The sequence below is a fragment of the Falco cherrug genome, chromosome 12, assembly GCF_023634085.1.
Source record: "Falco cherrug isolate bFalChe1 chromosome 12, bFalChe1.pri, whole genome shotgun sequence".
NCBI classification, from domain to species: Eukaryota; Metazoa; Chordata; class Aves; order Falconiformes; family Falconidae; genus Falco; species Falco cherrug.
The window spans coordinates 32,876,133-32,893,928 of NC_073708.1; the positions used below are offsets into that span (position 1 = coordinate 32,876,133).

General features: G+C 45.5%; 1 protein-coding gene across 2 annotated transcripts in view; it reads left to right on the forward strand.

Moving 5' to 3' along the window:
* The first annotated feature begins 7,680 nt into the window (after window positions 1-7,680).
* The window catches only part of CACHD1 (cache domain containing 1), a 113,140-nt gene continuing 103,024 nt past the window's right edge, over window positions 7,681-17,796 (forward strand). For both annotated transcript variants that reach the window (XM_055724520.1, XM_055724521.1), the window contains exon 1: window positions 7,681-8,210. In XM_055724520.1, coding sequence (XP_055580495.1) covers window positions 8,001-8,210 — 210 coding nt within the window. In that variant the 5' untranslated portion in view covers window positions 7,681-8,000. The remainder of the gene's footprint in view (window positions 8,211-17,796) is intronic.

Sequence of the window (17,796 nt, forward strand, 5' to 3'; positions counted from 1 at the left end):
TTACACGCTGAAGTTGAGAGATTTAAATTTCATGTGCGTGGGAATGGCCCTGTCGACAGGCAGCTCTCTGTGTACACCACTTCGCTCCCAGGAGCATGCTGCATCCTTTGCCTAATTAGAGGGCATGTTCTCGGAGACAAAGATCTCATCAGCCTGTTTCCAAAGTGCTCCAGAAACCGTACCAGGTCTAGCAGAAGTTATATACTTTGCCCTGCAAGCCTTGCCTTGCATACAGCCAGGCCGTAGGTGTCGGTGATATTAATAGCAATGCAATACCACGTTTAAAGTGTCTGCTCAGCATTTAGAGGGAGATTCAGATTAGGGACCTCAAGGAATCCCCATGACAGGGACAGCTGAGGTATATACTGTTTCCCAAGAGGCAGGAGAGAGACGGGTGGCTCTCACGTTCTCCCCGTTACCACTGCAAATATTTCCATCCAACCAATCTTGCTGTGACAAAATGACACTTTTTTTGGTCCTGTGGGAGATCATCTTCTTACGCCTGTAAAAAGGTCTTGCTGCTCTCTCATGCAATCCTGTGGCAAGACATGGTCCCCCAGCCAAGAGAGAAGATAACTGCACCTCGTCACAAGACAGGAGTCCAAGGGTGCGTGGAAGGTACACCAGAACTTTGCCTTTTTTCAAATAATAATAATGAGGCTATTTCAATTTTGAAAATGAAGCCAAAAGAAAAAGAAAAGGAAAAAAATAATGTGGTGCCATGAATTCCATGGCATCAACATGAAGATAAAAGATGAGATGCAGAAGGAAGATAAAGAGATTAGAGTATCAGAATTATTACAAATACTGCCAGTAGCAGTGCCTGTTTCCAAGGCTGCCTGCCATTTCTCAATGATAAGATCCAGGTTTTCAGGTTGATTTTTTTTTTTATTATTCTATTTGTGCTAGAAAGCTCCTAGCTATTTTTTGCTTTAGATTCCAAGATATTCATGCTGAAGGGTTCAGCCATTTCTACAAAAGAGGTTATAGACAAAGTTGTTGAGAAAAGAGAAAAGCTGAGATTGTTTAAGTTTTGCCACACTGGCCAAGAGTGTGCCCTTTGATACACCTATGAAAATCCAAAAAATTTAGCTATATTATGAGTCTCTGAGAAACTATGGCTTACATATAATCAGTGAGGCTTCACTGGAGTCTGGCAGCTCCAAGGGTGGAAGCACACTATAAAACCCCAGTGATTCTCATAACTAAGGTAGAGGTATGTATTTTTCATTTGATCAGTAAAAAGATTGATGCTGAATGTAATGAGAGGTCCAATCCTGTACTCCTTGACACCACGGATACATGATGTCAGCTGCTGCTCCAGCCTTGTGAGGGTTCCTGTGTGGTTCCTGCGGGTCTAATCTGGTGTCTGCTGCTGAGGCAAATGTGCACTCATTCCAGTGCAGGCCACTGCTGATGCAAGACGATACTGAAATTGAAAACAAGGTGTTTTTTTTTTAAAAAAAAGAGAAGGCATCTGATGCTATTTTTAGAAACATTTTCTGATTATCCTAAAATTCTAGAAAAAGTACAAGTTTTACAATATTTTGATTTTAGCAATAATCTCACAAATTCTATCTTCCTAATCATGTTTGCTCTTTCCATTAGCTGTGTGTAGCTAAAATATAATACAGAATAATAAGAACTATGGAAGAATGAAGATACCAAGAAATGTGCATTCGAAATCTGTATGCTTTGTTCCACAACATGGCCATGTCCTTTTACCCATAAACGTGAAAAATGCTTAATAATCCATATGGTCTTGATTCAGGAGAGAACCGTGGGTGTTCAAAGAATTCCTTAAACATGTTTCAAATGTAGTTTGCTTCTCTGTCACAATTTGCTTGGGCTACCATCTGGTGAACCATGTCAGTCCTTAATGGAATGTTTAGGGATGAACTGTGTGCCACGCTACTAAAAGAGGTTATCCCAGGTATCATGCAGGCAAAGGAGACACGCTGAAGGCATCAGGTTGCAGGAGTAAGGAAAGCTCATCAGCCTAGAGCTAGGATGAAGTTGTGAGCCTGTGGAACCATGATTTCTGGAAGAGCCTCCAGCACATCTGCCTGCTGCCCAGAATCAGTCTGCATGGGAAAGCACAGCAGAAGCCTTGGTAAGGTTCAGGTGTGGTATGGATGAATACTCTGACGTCTGCTGTGGCTGGGGAACTGTTCACATCCTAACAGGCTGGTTCTCTTACAGGTAATTATGTGATTATATGAAGGTCACAACTTGTATATTACCATAGACTGCTGGACAACTGGTAAAAAAACCCCAAACATGCAATCTGCTTTTACGGTTATATTAATCTCAAACTGTTTGACTGCAGCTTTCCTACACTAGCTACTTATCGTTCTCTTCTACACTGTGATTAATTGCATCTGTTATTTTTCCTATATCATGAACTTCTGTTGTCACATCATGCTCCCACAGTGGTTTTGTTTCAGGAGAAACAAGATGCGCTGAGATGCCCAGACCCAAAAAACCCTCTTTCTAGTAAAGGGTAAGAAAATGCCAGAATAGCAGAAGATTCTGCAGGGGGAAGTTTCTGGCTTTGTCTCCAATTTTCTTTCTCTGGGCCAGCAGGAGTGGCAAACCAAGATCCTTGGGACCTTCCATTGGCTTCCAGATGCCTCTGCCTTAACCCCTGTTCAGTGCTTGCTTAAAAATTTCAGCCCTGCAACCATGATAGTTTGAAGCCTACAAGTTTATTTTCTCCCTTACATCATCTTTTAGTTAGAATTTAGTATAAATTAGCTGACCTGAAAGGAGACCTCACCAATAATGCTGTGATATAGCTACGCTGCTAGCATCAGGCTTTTTCAGTGCCGAGCTGTACAGCTGGGCACAACTCACTTTGAAATCCCACACTACACACGTGATGGCTTTCATTAAAAATATTATCTGGTAATGATGGTGCTATGGAAAGAACGCTCTCATAGGCACACTTACAGACCTGGGCTGGGGAGAGAGGAGACCAAGGCATTTTTCCATTTTCATTACTGGTTGTAATCTATAGGGGAATGACTGATTAAGTGTGCAGATGTTGCACTGACTATGAGATAAAACTTGGGTGTTTAGAGTCTTACAGGCCCTACCATGTGATACATGTGAAAATGGGCACATAGGAGAAGTACAGGCTTAAGAACAGGGTTATACCAACGCTCTCCCAATCAGGAATTAATGAGGAATGTTCAAGGAACAATTCTTTCCAATGTATAACACAGATTGTCATTTGCCTGCAAGGGAAAAGGTTTAGAGAAGCAGTTTCCAGATGCGTTCATCAATTGCTACTTGAATTATTCCGTGCTAAATCAAAGAATAAGAGATGCTACCCTTGGCTTAATCTGAACATGTCAGTATATTCAACACGTAACTCTCTAAAGAGTGAGCAAAGATCAAACTTACTGAGAAAGCAAGAGCTAGCAAAAAGTTGCAACTTCCAGAGAAAACATGTAAAGGTATAATGAGAGGGATGGGAAGCTGAACACGAAAATCAACATGGGGAAAGTAAGCCCTTCAGACTTAGCCTGTGTCCATCTTACTGATGACCACTATCACAATGAAGGCAAACAGAAAAGGAGTCAGGTGAGAAAGTAAAAACAAAGCACATAAATTGGGAGAGAGAGGAGGAAGACTGCAGTGAAGCAAAAAGTGGTAGCCTCATGTAAACTTTCATTTTCTCTATTTTTAATCTGGATTTATACCAAAAGATTAAATTTAGTCTTGGCTTTGAGGTTAGGAGTTTCTGGGTTCCTTTCTTGGTGAGCGAGTAGTTTCACGCTGCCTTTATGGGGTTTACTGGATGTGCAGCTCGCACACGACCAGTTAGCAAAAGGGCTATGAACTGGGAGAGAGGGTCAGGCAGAGGGTATAAGGCTGCTAAACAAACATTCTGTCTACCTTATAATCTTTTTTGAGCGTATATTGTATTGCTAGCAGGCATGAAGATTAGTATCATAGAAGTGCCACGTTCAAGATTTTTGAAAGGTCAGACCATACTTTTTCAACACACAGTGTTCCTGATTTGCTAGGAGAGTACAGGGACTTGCTACAAAGTGAAGCAAGCACAGCAGCCTAGGGGTACCACAAAACAGATCTCTGGATTCAAATGGATCTGTACCTGTATAACCAGTTAGATTACAGTTTTTAAAGTATAAATACTTACCTGTAAAGGAATTACAGAATATGTATCAATAATGTCACGATCTCTAGAGGGATTTATGCAATAGAGAAACCATGTTGGATCATACGCTACAGAAATAGTGCTTTTCTGTGGTGCTGTCACATGCACCAGCTATTCTGTAGGCATCTCACTCGTTCTGTTTTCCAGCATTGCCATATACTGACCTATTCGGCATCTGTGTATGCTGCTGTCAAAAGCATGTTTAGTCCCACCATGGCAATGGGATTTATATCTGACATATGTTCCTCTTCTTCCCATACTCTGGCACTTAAACTCCAGATTCATTCTTTTCTTGCTCTTTAAAAAAAGAAGGGACGTATTTCTAGTGTGGCCTCATTTTTGCAGATCTTAACGGCTGCATTATTTATGCCTGAAGGCTGTTAGCATAGCAGAGGCTGCTTCTCTTCTCTGCATCTTCCTGTTCCTTTCCCTCTCCAGCCTGCAGCACATATACGCTCCACTTCTGGGGATGCCACAGCTCTACTGCACCAAGCAAGGGCCATCCTCCTCTCTTCAAGGCTTATTCCAAAGCAAGAGGAGACAGATTTAATCCACGGCTGTGTCAGCCTGACCACCTAAGCATCTGAAAGACCAGCCTGGTTTGAGAGGGCAATAAACGTCAGGTTGTCCAAACTGGCAGTTTTGACTGATGTCCTGTGACTTCATAGACCATATGATCTGGATTTTGGTGGGGGTTTTTTAGATATCCTATTCTTTTTCTGTGTGGCATTTTGGAGGGAATTATTTCCTATTCTTTAGATATTTTGACTTGTGAAAGTGAGCGCATGTACAACTAATTTAGAAATGGCACCGCCGGTGGTTACCTCGGTTGCAGTTCTGCATGGGGTCTGCTTTCCACATCACGAGCCAGCTCCTCCGTGAAATACGGGAGGCAAGGAGGCTGTGGGGTGGAAGGAAGGGTTGCTGACTGCTGCTGTGCTGGAAGCTGGCTAGCTTGTCTGGGGAGGCAGTGGTGTAGACGTGAGGTATACGGGAACTCCAGGAGGAGTCGGGGTTTGCCTGGAGGGCTGTAGAGTAAGTGAGTTTAGATTCTACACGAAAGTGTTAAACCTGTTCAGTTGGTTCCCTCGCCATGAGCAGGTTCCTGGGGCTTTGGAACCAGAAGGACAATTGCTTCATTCATTTCCTGAGGTTAGTTTGTTAAAAAAAGAAAAAAGAAAGGCTATTTGTAGCATTAAGCTTGTGATTTCAAGACCGAGTGTATGAACGGGATGGCTTGGATAGCTGGAAATTCAGTGGTGTTGCTAATGCAGCTAGCTACTGACTTAGCTCCAGCTGCAACCTTGATTTGACAATTTTTCATGTAACAAAGTTTACAGAGATGGAGGTTTCTTTTCGAACATGCAGCTAAGGTCAGAAATAAAACAAAAAAATATGGGTAGTTTAGCCAAGGTATTTGAAAACCACTCGGCTTTTCACTATAATTTAAAACCTTTGCGTCTTACACTAGTGAATCTAATAAAAAAACCCATAAAATGTAATACGAAAATGACTAGTGCTAAGAGCGAATTTGGCTCAGTTTTGCATCTCTCTCTCTTGGGCCCCAGCAAAATATTCCAACAGAAATCCAAAAGCTTCAGCATGATGGAAAGAAAATTCCTTGTCTTTCAGGTAACAAATGCTACTTCAGCAACGGAAATACAAGACACCAATTATGGCAGCTTTGGAAAGGCGGTGTTTTGGTTTAGATTGCTTTTGCTAAACCAGAAGTCCTCCTCAGGAAAATGAAAAAAAAAAACCAACCACCAAACCCAAAAATGTATGTTAGACACATAAATCACCTGAATGAACAAAAGCCAAGGATAAACTGATACAGGTTTTGCATAGTAAGAATTAGATTTCATTTATTAAAACCAAAGGAAAGAGAGTTTTGCTGACATCCCTCCCAAGAACAGAGAGGCAGGTAAAACCTGACTGACCCTGGGGGATGCCGGTGGGTGCTGCCTGGCCGCAGCCCTCTCCTGCTGGAGAAGGGTTTCGGATCCGGCCCAGGTCCCAAACTCGACAAAGTGGGATGGGGAAATCACTGCTAGCACTCAGAGCCTGGGAGAAGTCAAAAACAAAACCCAATCAATCATTAAAGCAGATAGAAACCACATACCAAGAAAACAGGATATGATTGTATGTCTCAGGTGAATTGTTAACTCGTGGAATTTGCTGCTGCTGGACCCAAGTGACTCCGGTAGGACTCCGTTACAAAAAATCAACTGGTGAAGTGGAGATTGAAGCCATCTTGTCACTACAGGTCAGATTTATTTAAAAATTGTATACACCCATGGGGTTTGACATGATGTAAAGTGTTAATTAACAAAGAGTAAATCTAGAGGCTATGTATTTTGTATGTGCTTAGTATTTGGCTGCTTGGGCTCACTGATCGCAGGCAGGAACTGCTGCCAGGTGTCACGTAAAGGGACTCCGGCTTTCATTTAGCAAATTTTACTCCCCTGTACATGTTTTCCTAACACAACCCAAAGTGCACACAAGGCTTCTGCCATGTTCCTAGTGAGGAGCATGATGAGGAGGGCAGGCCAAGGTGTGAGGAAGGTGAGGGATTGAGAAAGATGCTGCTACATATCACCAGGGCAGGGGCTGATGTGTTCTTGGCCGGGCGCTGCTTCCAGGGCCGATGGGGTTATGAGCAGAGGGTATAGAAAGGGGTTTCTTCCCATCGCCTGTAACGTGGTTTGCTTTCCCCCAGCTCTTCGTCCCGCCAAGGGGATGTTTCTCCAGGGGTCTCAGCTTGTTACATTCTCCGTGCCACTCTTCCTGGGAGGACAGCTATGGTCTGTGTGCCTTCCTTTCATTTATTTATTTGTCGGTTCTGTTGCATAACAAACATTTCCTCGAGCCTCACTGCTTGAGCCTGTGCTGCAGGGTGCCATCTGGGGCCGGATGACTCTGTGCTTCAGGTCACAAGAGGAGACAGGCACATTGCACTGGGATGTAAGAGAAGAAGATTTAAAAGAAAAGGTAAAAAAAAGTTTTAAAAAAGTAAAAGGAAAAAGTTAAAAAAATATGTTTAAATAAATGTAAAAAACCAAGGTTTAAAAAAGGTTAAAAAAAGTTATTATGAAAGGTTGAAAAAGGTTAAAAAAAGGTTTAAAAACGGGTATAAAAAGGTTTTTTAAAGGTTTAAAAAAAGTAAAGGTTTAAAAAGGTTAAAAAAGGTTTAAAAAGGTTAAAAAAGGTTTAAAAAGGTTAAAAATAAGGTAAAAAGGTGTAAGAAAGATTTAAAAAGGTTAAAAAAAAAGGTTTAAAGGAAAGGTAAAGAAAAAAGGTTTAAAACAAAGGTTAAAAAAACGTTTAAAGAAAAAGGTTAGAAAAGAGCACGGCGAAGGCGCTACGCTGCGAGGCGGGGCTGGCGGGTGCTGCCGGCGGCCGCAGCCCTATCCCGGGCCGGGCGGCGGGGGGCGGGCGGGGCCGGCCGGGCGGTGGGGGGCGCGGGGAGCCGGGCGCTGCCCCCGCCCGCAGCGCGGCGGCACCACCCGCCCGCCTCTCCCCGCGGCGCCGCCGCTGCCGGCCCCGCCGCTCCCGCTCCTCCTCCGCTCCGCAGTTTGCGTCTCTCCGCCGCCGCTCTCAGTCAGCGGCGGGGCCGCGGCGCGCAGTGTCCCCGGAGCCGGGCGCGGGGCGCAGCGGCCGCCCGCCCAGCCGCCGCCGTCCCCCTGCATGGCGGCCGCCCCGCAGCCCTAGCCGGCCCCCGCGGCCCGGGGGAAGGCGGCGGCGCGGGAGTCGCGGCCGGGGCGGCGGGGAAGTTGGCCGGAGGCGCTGCCCGCGGCTCTCCCGCCGCGGCAGCATGGCGCGGGGCGGCGGGCGGCAGGAGGCCGCTGCCGCTGCCCGGGGCCGCCGCCCGCGGGGCCGGGGGCCGCTCGGCCTCCTCTGCCTGGCGCTGCTCTGCGGGCTGGGCGCCGCCGAGGCGGAGTTCTCCATCCTGGACGAGGCGCAAGTTCTGGCCACCCAGATGAGGAAACTCGCCACCGAGGAGCTGGGGGTCGTCACCATGCAGGTATGGCCCGGCCCGGCCCGCGCCTCGCCTGGTTTTCCCTGCTTCCCTCCCTGCTTCCCTCCCTCCTCCGCACGCTCTTCCCGATTCCTGCTTCGCCCTTTCTTCGCTCGCTCCTTTTCCCCCCCCCCTCGCGCCCCGGCTCCTCCGCAAACTTTCCCTCCGCCTGCGCGGGCCGCCCGGCTCCCCCGGCCCCGCTCCCTCAGCCGCGGCGGGCGGCGGGGCGGGCTGAGGCGGCAGCGCGGGGCGCGGGCGGGCTCCGCGTTTGTTTGTACCGCACACAATAGAGGCGGGCGGGAGCGTGTGGCCCCCCGCAAGTCCCGAAGGGCCGGGTTTGCGGGAGGGGGGGCCGAGCCGGCCGTGGGGCTGACCTGCATCCCGCCCTTGCGTCCCGCTGGCCGGCAGCTGCGGGGAGCCGAGTCCTGCCCGAAAACGCTCGGCTTGGGGTAAAGAAACGCTGCCCGGCCCGACAAGTTTATTCGGATGCTGTAATTCGCGTCGGGATTTGGGTGAAGGTAGTAGTGAGGAGTTATTCGCATCCCGACCTCGGAGGCTGCATCCTGGTGGGGTGACGTGTGCAGGGTGCTCAGCGCAGGGTGCTGTGTACGGGGGCTGTGCTGGCCCCAGCTATCGGCCACCGACCCTCTGGGGCAGTCGCGGGGATGTGAAATCAGATCCCCAGCGGCGCTGAGGGGAAGGTATGGTCAGTAGCAAATGCAGTTTTAAAAGCCTCCCCATGTGAAAAGGAGACACTTTCAGAGGATCAGCAGGGGTCTCTACCCAAATGGCCTTTTATCTTCTCTAAACTGGCTTCATTCTCTCACCTCTGAAACATCTTTGTGTTGGCCGGCCTCCTAGGGCTGCGTTTTGTCCAGGAAAACACTGAGCTGTCTCTTGTCCTTGATGCTAAGAAGACGTGGATTTAAATAACTTCACTTAACAAGGTATATTATTGATGTACTGAATTCAAGGAAGTCACTTTTTTTTTTTTTTCCTGTGCCGTGCATACGCATGCATGTATTCCCCCTCAAAAGACCCCAGCGTAATCCTGTAAATGGTAGAGTCTCTGCCTACCGCAAATTAAGTCAGTATAATTGTAGCACTAAATCTGCCTGGTGTTAAAAAAAAGCAACACACGATCATCTCAACACTTTCTGTCTTTAAAAAAGCAACTCATAAACACGTACATTGTTACCTTGCTGCCATACACCAGCTAACCTTAGGATGAGCCAGGTTTTCTTTCCAAGAACTGTGCGGCTGATACGAACTGGGGAACAATCTGGATGCCGGTGTGCAGGATGCTAGTAATGTTAAAACTGTTTACTGTTAGTTGGATATTTAAGACCCCAAAGTAATTTAATGCAGTGAAACTGGTAGTTAAACTCTGAAACCCCTATTCATATGGAGCTCTATTTTTACATGCTTAATATTTTGGCTGTCTTAACTCCCATCAAGCTAATGCGCAGCCTGTCCTTTGCTCGCCCCTGTAACATTATTACAGCTGTTTAAGATTAAAAACCGGTGGGAACAAACCTCCCCTGATTTTAGAAGCTTCTTTGCTGACCTCCTACAGTAGAACGAAAAATGTTATGACATGTGTCACTGCAGCCCATGCTTCTCACTCGATTTTAGGGCAGAAATTTCCCCGCTCAGGCAGGGCCGGGTGTAGCTGGTACAGAATTATCCTTTTCTCCCCGCTCGCGCAGGGCTGTTGGGGAGGTGGTGGTGGGTGCCTGGTGCCAACCGGTGGGTTCCCTGTGCTGCAGGACTGTCGGCACAGTGGGGATGCTCAGGGCGATGTAAACAGGTGCCGTGGTGAGGCTGCACCTGGGCAGAAAGGAGGAGGGGAGGGGGGTTTGGAAGAAAAACGATGGAGCTTTCAGGCTTTAATTAGATATAAATCTAGGGGTGTTGCCCTGGGTTTAGAGGGCGACATGGAGGCAAGGCCCTAAATCAGGACCTAGTGAGAGGAAGTTGCGGTAGTGAGAGGAAGGATTAGTAACCAACCATTTGGGAGATGCGGTTTTATTTAGTTTCATAAACTGTAGAGGAGGAAGCGTCAGGGTTTAATGCTTCCCTTGCATGCTGTCTTCGTGCTTTGGTCCTTGCCAGCTGTGTCTCCCACGTCTGCAGATCCTGGTAATAGGCAGGAGGTGGTGTCACCCGCTGCCGGAGTGGGACATGACGGTGGGAGAGGGCTTTGAAGGAAGGATAGGTCGAGCTGGATGTGGGGAAGAAGCATCCAATGAGTGAAGGAGCAGGTGGAGATGCTTAAGTAGAGTGAAGGTGAGAGGTTGGTTTGGGTGTGTTTTGAGTCTGGAGAAAGAGAAAATTGTAGACAGAGCCTCCATAAGTGCAGGAAGGGAGGATAAGGTGGAGCCTCCAGAGCGGACACTAGAGGAGCAAGTGGAAGAGGTAAGAGAAGAACCACAAAATTTGTGAGCCTTAAATGCCTGTGAAAAGGGGCAGGGTGTAATGAATATGGAAGTTGGGAGATGGAAAATAGGTTAGATTTCTGCTGGAGCAGCCATCGGTGCTATAAACAAGATCTGTCTCCTCCGTGCAGTATCTACTTCTTGTGATACATTCTTCCTTTACCAGTGTTTCATGTAATTAGTCCAACAGCAACAAGGACTTAGTGTTTTTAATCAAATTGCATTATTTTGCATTGTTGAGAGGAACGAGGTGCATGTACGTCTGTGTTGTAATACAGGCTGAAGCTACGGGAAGGATGAGGATGAGAGGGATTTCTCATGTCAGCATCGGTCTGACAATTGTTTCTGGCACTCACACCGCTGCTTTCTATTTATAGACACTTGCATGAGTGTAGTCTCTTTGACTACTACTTTTAAGTAATGCTTTGTTTTCTCACACATGTAAGTGCTCTGATTTCATATACAGTTTCATTCCTTGAATATGGTACTATGTAGAGCATCTGAGGGTAATGTAATGCAGGTGACAAATCAGGAGGTGCATCACTTGCTGAATGTATTGGACAGCAGTTTAACAGTTTCTTATTTAAGTTTAAAATTAGAATATACACATTTGTATCATACGAAGTACTCGGTAAGAACATGTGTTGGGTGCGGCAGTGCAGAAGGACTTGTGGGTTCTTGGGTGTCTGTGTATTACCATCCCGGGTGTCGTTTCTCCAGGAGTGGTTAAGTATAGAAAGTTCGATTGTCTGGCTTCCTCTGTTGCACTGATTAATTATTGTTCCCACTTTGTTTGACAGTTCTACCAAAAGCACAGTGAATGACATCGCTGTATCTTATATCACATGTATTTCCTTTTATGCTTCAGGGTGTGGGGTGGTGCATATGCGGATGTGCTTGCACTTCCCCCCCCCCAAGGAATAGAGTTGATCTATGTATAAGTTCTTCCCAAAGTTCATCAACGGTTCTTCCAAATTAACCAGAAACAACCACACCATGATCTCTCACTCTTCCCTCCCCTTCCTGCAGGACAGCAGGTGCCGCACTGTGGCAGCGGCAGGAGGAGAAGCCGCTGGTTCGCGGGGTGCTGTGCCCACAGCAGGTGTACCTACAGTCACCTGTAACTGTTACCTTCTTTTTTTGTTAGCTAGAGCTGACGGCATTGGCAGTGTCCGTATCATTATAGGGAGCAGCTTTTGGCAGCAGGCTGCATCCGTGCAAGGCAGCGTGCACTCATGTCTCTGCTTGCTGGTCTGAGCAGCCGTATTACTTATTACACAGCAGACTACATCTTAAATAGACTAATGTCATGACTCGCAGAAGGCTGGAGCTTGGTCAACGCGTGGCTCATGTGGCAGTCCTATAATATATTTTCCTGGGCAGAGCTGACACTCGGCAGTAATTAAAAGCTAAGCACCTATCATACTAAAATAAATTGCTGGTTGTGGCATGACCTGGTCTGCTGGTGGATTTTAACCACCATCCCTGTTACCTGTCTTCTCTGGCCTGGTTGAAAGTACAGAGTAGGTTGTTGGTTGAAACAACTGAAATTCTTTGGTTGGGAGGTGTAAACAGGAAAAGAATAAATCAGAACTTTTGTGAGCATTTGGTTTCATTTTGGCAAGGTTTAACCCGCTAAATCTGCATGGGGCATCCAAGGTGAGGACTATTTTTTGATAGTGCGGGACAAGGCAACATATCCACCTCTGAAACAGGGATATAAAACTTGCAGTGAGACTTGAAAGGATTGAGCAGTGCTTTGAAGATGAAAAGCATTGTTAAGTGCTTCTATAACTTTCAAAATGCATGTTGGTGTTTCTAGCCAGGTAGTAACAAAAGTTACAGGCCCAGAGGGCCCTGAGTATTTTTGAAGGCAGCTCTGCCATCTTAATCCTTTACGCTTACTCTGTGAAGGAAGCACGGCCCTTTCTCATTGTGTATAACTGATCTTGGAGGTTGGAAGGAAAAAAAATGCAATTTGAATCCGAAAACAGCGGTTTGCTGGTCATTTTTTCCCAATTTGGCGCTTGTAGGTTTGGTGCTTTTTTTCCCTCCTTATTATAGTAATACTGGTTCAAGTGATGTAGTGATGTGTAAAATAACAAACTGCGTAGTACAAGTTTCTCCAGGTCGATTGGCAAGTGTATTGTTTATTTATTTTACTAATAACTTGTCTGGCCTTAGGTTTTTCAAGAAGAAAAGACTATGCACAGACCAGAATGACGTGGAGACAGGGAGATGTCCGGGGGTTTATACAGGGAGGATGCCCTGACACCCTTGTTCTGAGAAATCCACGTTCTTTGAAGATTTCTGGGTGATGGCAAATAGTTGCAGTCACCAGAACTGTTCATTTGTTTAATCTCTCTGAAAATGAACACTGACAGAATAGAGTATTGTTTTTTTTCTAATGGGATGGTCTTCTGGCTAATGGCAGAGGATTTACGACTCTGAGAGATAAATCCCATTTTGAGCTGTGCTGCAGACCAGTTGAAATGCCAGAACCGTGGTTCTCTATCTCTGAAATCAGGGGTTTCACGCAATTCCACACTTATTTCTATGGGTATTTACAAATAAATGTCAGTGACTGTGAGGTTCTTGCACAACAAGTGATGTACCTGGACCTCTGTGGACCCTCAGCCAAATGACAGCACAGAAAACCTCTTCCCCACCCGCCCCCCACCGCCCTTTTACTTTCAGGTTGTTTCCAGCTTGTGAAGCTGAAATACAATAGAAAAATGTAAGTAAGGAGGGCTGATAAATGTTTGACTGTATTTTTCTTTTTGTTTTAATTATTATTTGGCAGTACTGCACCCTTTAGTAATAATTACAGAGTAGAAACCAGTCGAGTAAAACCTCATCTGTTTTACATGATTATGTCTTGGTTTGAATCCAGCTACAGCAGCCTTTTTCAAGGCTTTCTGAAAGCCCAAGACTGCAGCAGTTTTTTATCCTGTTCCACATGGATTCTTTTTTTTCCAGCATGAAACATTTCAAAAAGATAGAGAGAGGTCCTGGTGGAAGGACAGTGAAAATGGCAGCGCTTAGGAGACCGAATCTGAATTTTTAATTAGGCTTTGAGTTGTTTCTTCAAAGTGTCGGGACATTGTTAGTGATGTAAGTCTTGTTGCATTAGTGGAGACTGACATTTTGCTTCAAACAGGGAGAATGCAGCTGTCCTGTGCAGATAAAAGTTGCCAAGTGTGGTGCAGCAAGGTGGGTTGGTAGATAATTAGCCGTCCCCTGCACTGCTGCGACGAAGGACCCTGCTAGCCATGGCGGGGACTGGAGGGGTTATTAGCAGCAAGAAATCCAAGTATGCTGTGAAGTGATTGGGAATCTCTCAGCTGTGGCAGGGCTGATAACATGTATGTTAAGAAGGCACAAAAGTAGATACAGCACGTGTTAGCCCTCTTTTTTTCTTGGCTTAATTCAGTAGAGGAAGAATGGTTAGTGCATGATGATCTGAACATAGTGGGGAAGCTGCTCTGCTGCCGGTAGCTTGGCCAGGCACTGGTCAGAAAAAAATCTAATGCTGTCAAGCAATGTCGAGTGCCTCACCTTCTTTCAGACAGAAAGGCAAGATATGTTTGAGAATGGAGGGAGATACAAAGTGTTAAAGGACTTCTTTTGTGTGTGTGTGTGTGTGTTTAGCAGTTATTCTGCTGTGTCTGTGGCTAAAGGGAAGTATTAACAGATTTTTTTAAAAAACAATTATTCTTTTCTGTTCATTGATGATTGCTGAAAAATGGACAAAGAAATGATTGGAGCCTTGTCAGTTCAGTACCCTTACGTGTGGAAGTGCCCAGCTGTAAGGAAGTGCTCTGGATTTCTGTATTTCCTTTGTCAGGGCACTCCAGTGTGACCTGCTCAAGGCTGGGGTGCAGGGCTCCCCGAGTGCAAGCCTGGCTCTGTGAAGCCTGCTAACGGCAACGCTTCATGGATCCGAGCTTATGGGGGCTTTGCTGGGGACTTCAGTAAGGGTTGGATAATGTTCGAGGAATTATTTATTTCTATGTAGTTGAGTAGGAAAACACTAACTTTTTTTTTTTTTTTTCATTTTTCCTGTACACAGATAACATAGCTTAAAAATTGAAATTTACGTAGCTTATTTGATGTATCAGTTTTTGTTTTGTATGTCAAAAATTCTGTTGAGGTTTTGACTAATAGCTGTACTACCTCTTCTTGTGTTGTAGGCTTAGTGCAGAATAAAGTGTAAAATTGTAAAGTATGGAGGGATTGCATTCTGCAGTCATTGTTTTCCTGTAGTTTATTGTTGTTCAATACTACGCAGTGTTAATCTGAAAGGATATCCTTCTGCACTCCTTCCCATGGAAAAGAGAGTTTAATAACATCGTTACTTACCCAGTGTCTATTGTGAAGACATGTCTTTTCTTATATAAAATAGAGTGCATGCTAAGTCATTGCTTGAATCTTGCGTTATGTGTGCTCTTCCCTGGTGCAGATTTCTGAACAAGGCTATATGTCTAATTTTGCAGAGAAAAATCTTAGCTGACTTGTGAAATAATCATCGTGCACAAGTCAATGATACTCATTTCCAATCCCATGAAAAGTTTTAATGGAGTCACTTCTACCAACTTGTAAGGTCTCTAAATTTAGAGTCTCCCAAGTGATTTTGCAAAAGTATATTTGCACAATTACAATCATTAGCAAAACCAAACTATTACGTCTCCCTTTACCAGCTTCTCAGCCAAAGCAGCTGATAAAACCAGCTTTTTACTAGTGCTGTTTCCCTCCGAGCACACAGTTTTGCTCAGCTTTGACTATGTGAAATGAGGCTGCAACCACTCTATGAGAAGAGCAAAAAAAGCCCTGACACCTTTTTGAGAAAAGCTGTAATTTTACTTTCAACATTTCTGTGGAGTTGTCTGGCCAGTGCTTTCTGTCCGGTTTTGGCCACCTTTTGCACATACTCCTGCAATGCAGCAGGAATTTTTGGCTATACTTACGATCGTCGCAGGTGGGAATGAGGCCAGGGAAAAGGGCTTTAAAATAGACACATCTGGAAGTTGCCATAAAAGTTTCTAGAAGCTTGAATGCCTTAAGCAGAATTTCTTGTGCGTTCACCCTGGTAGGGTTATGAGAGTATTTTTGTGCCATTTTTTGTGGATTTCAGACCAGATTGCATGTGAAGGTAAGTTCAGCTTGGTGGTGACGATATGACTTTACCACACCAAAGGGCTGAGGTGCTCCCACGACCTCCCTGTCTCTGGTTCGGTCGCTGCTTTTCTTGCTTTTAGCAAAGGAAGCATTAGAAATATTTCCTCTTGGGCTGTGCTTTCACCTCAGAAGTAATATTGAACAAAACCTGGGGAGGTGTTTGTGGTGATGGGGTGGAGGGGAGAAGGGACAGACTCCCCAAAATAGCTATAGTGGGAGCCTGTTTGCCTGGGGCAAATCCAGGCTCCAAGCCAAGGCTGGAAAGGGTTTACCAGCCCTTGGGAAGGTTGTGCAGAGAGCCAGGAGGGCTCTTTGCCTTTTGTTGGAAAATAAAGGAACCCCAAATTATGTGGGTCAGGAACATAAGATTTTACGATAGCAGACTTTCCTGTTGGGTGAGGAAAGCAAGCTAGCGAAATATCTTGATTTTAACCAAATAAGCAGCGGTCTTCACCAGTTCTTTCCCAGAAGCCATGTTGGCACAAGGAAGATCAGCTGTATGGTCCCTGCCTGCTTGTGATCATTTTTTCTCCTTACCCCTTACCACATGATGGCAGATGGGTGTGAAAACTGATCAAATAGTGCTGCAGCTGCAGGGAGGGGTATTCAGCAGCATTGGGATGGCGGTGTGGCCAGCAGTAATGGCAGAGTTGTCCCTGGCCAGGGACCATTCCAGCATACCGTGCCATCTCCGCTGCATTCCAGGTAGCGCGCTCCACTGTGGGGCGGTTCAGCTCGCTGGTGCATCCCAAACCTGGCTGCTTTTGGAACAGGAGATAGCCCAAGTCCTCAGCAGAGACTGGTTGTGCTTGACTTGCACTAGCACTGTTTTGCCTCAAAACAGCGAGGAAGAAAAAAACCCCACGTCATGTGATGCTTTTTGGACAAAGGTAGATGCTGAGGTGTTGATTCATTGGCAGGCATCAGGTGAGGAGCACTTTCTGGGAATACTCTGCACAGACACCTTGGTATGGCTACAGAGCATGTGCTTTTTGGGAGCAAAATGAAGTTTGCCTGAAGTGTTTGCTTTCAGTGGTCGTCTGTCCATTGCAAATCAACATGCATGCAAATGCTGATGGAAGATTAGCACAGAAGAATGTAGTTTTCAGGCTATTTTTATTGTTTTATTCATGGTCAGTGAACTAGCACGTTGTTTTCCCTTGTTTTTCCCAGTATGGAAGTCATACGGGGCTTCTGACATTTGATTTTGGAGACCTAAACACAATTTGGAGGAAAAGAAAGACGCAGGATCTCTCCTCGTTGCAAGGAGCATAAAGCGGAGGAGGAAGAGCTGCTTCAAGTCAGTGTGTCCTAGCTTGTTGTTGAGTATTTTGTTAGTGAGGCTGAACGCGGGTGTGTGGTCTGCAGGTTCAGCTCCCAGTTGACAACAGCTGGCACAGTCAAGCCCTTGTGGACCGGCATATTTGAGAGAGGCCAAACCAATGTTTTTGAGGCAGAATTTTTGTGTTACATGGAAGTCATATGAAACATAAAATAAAGGTGTTTATTAATTTAAGGATCATATATTTAGCAACTTCAACAATGAAAGGATATTTAATTTAAATATCCTACGACTGTGGTCTAGGTAGACAACTTCCTTGGGCATACTGTTTGCCTAAAGAAGCATGTGTAATGTGAATTTCTTCGTTGTCTTTCATTTCTTTTGCCAGTGGCTATCCAGGACTGTCAGGTGTGATGAGAGGTTCATTCCTTTGGTCTGGTTTGGTGGAGTTTGGCTACAGAGGACAATTTACAGGGAAAGCTGCACTTTCTGGTGCAGGCAGGAAGACAGGAATAAGTACTGAGGATGGCTCATTTGTCACATTATCTAGCAGTGGTCAGGCGTCTGTTTTTAAATTGCAAATTTTGAAGTCTTTCATCTTTAGATTAAAATTAGAAAATGCTATTCCTGGATACACAGTCTTTTGTGTCTGGCTTGTAGGAGGTCATGATTTAAAAGGAAAAACCCATTTGAA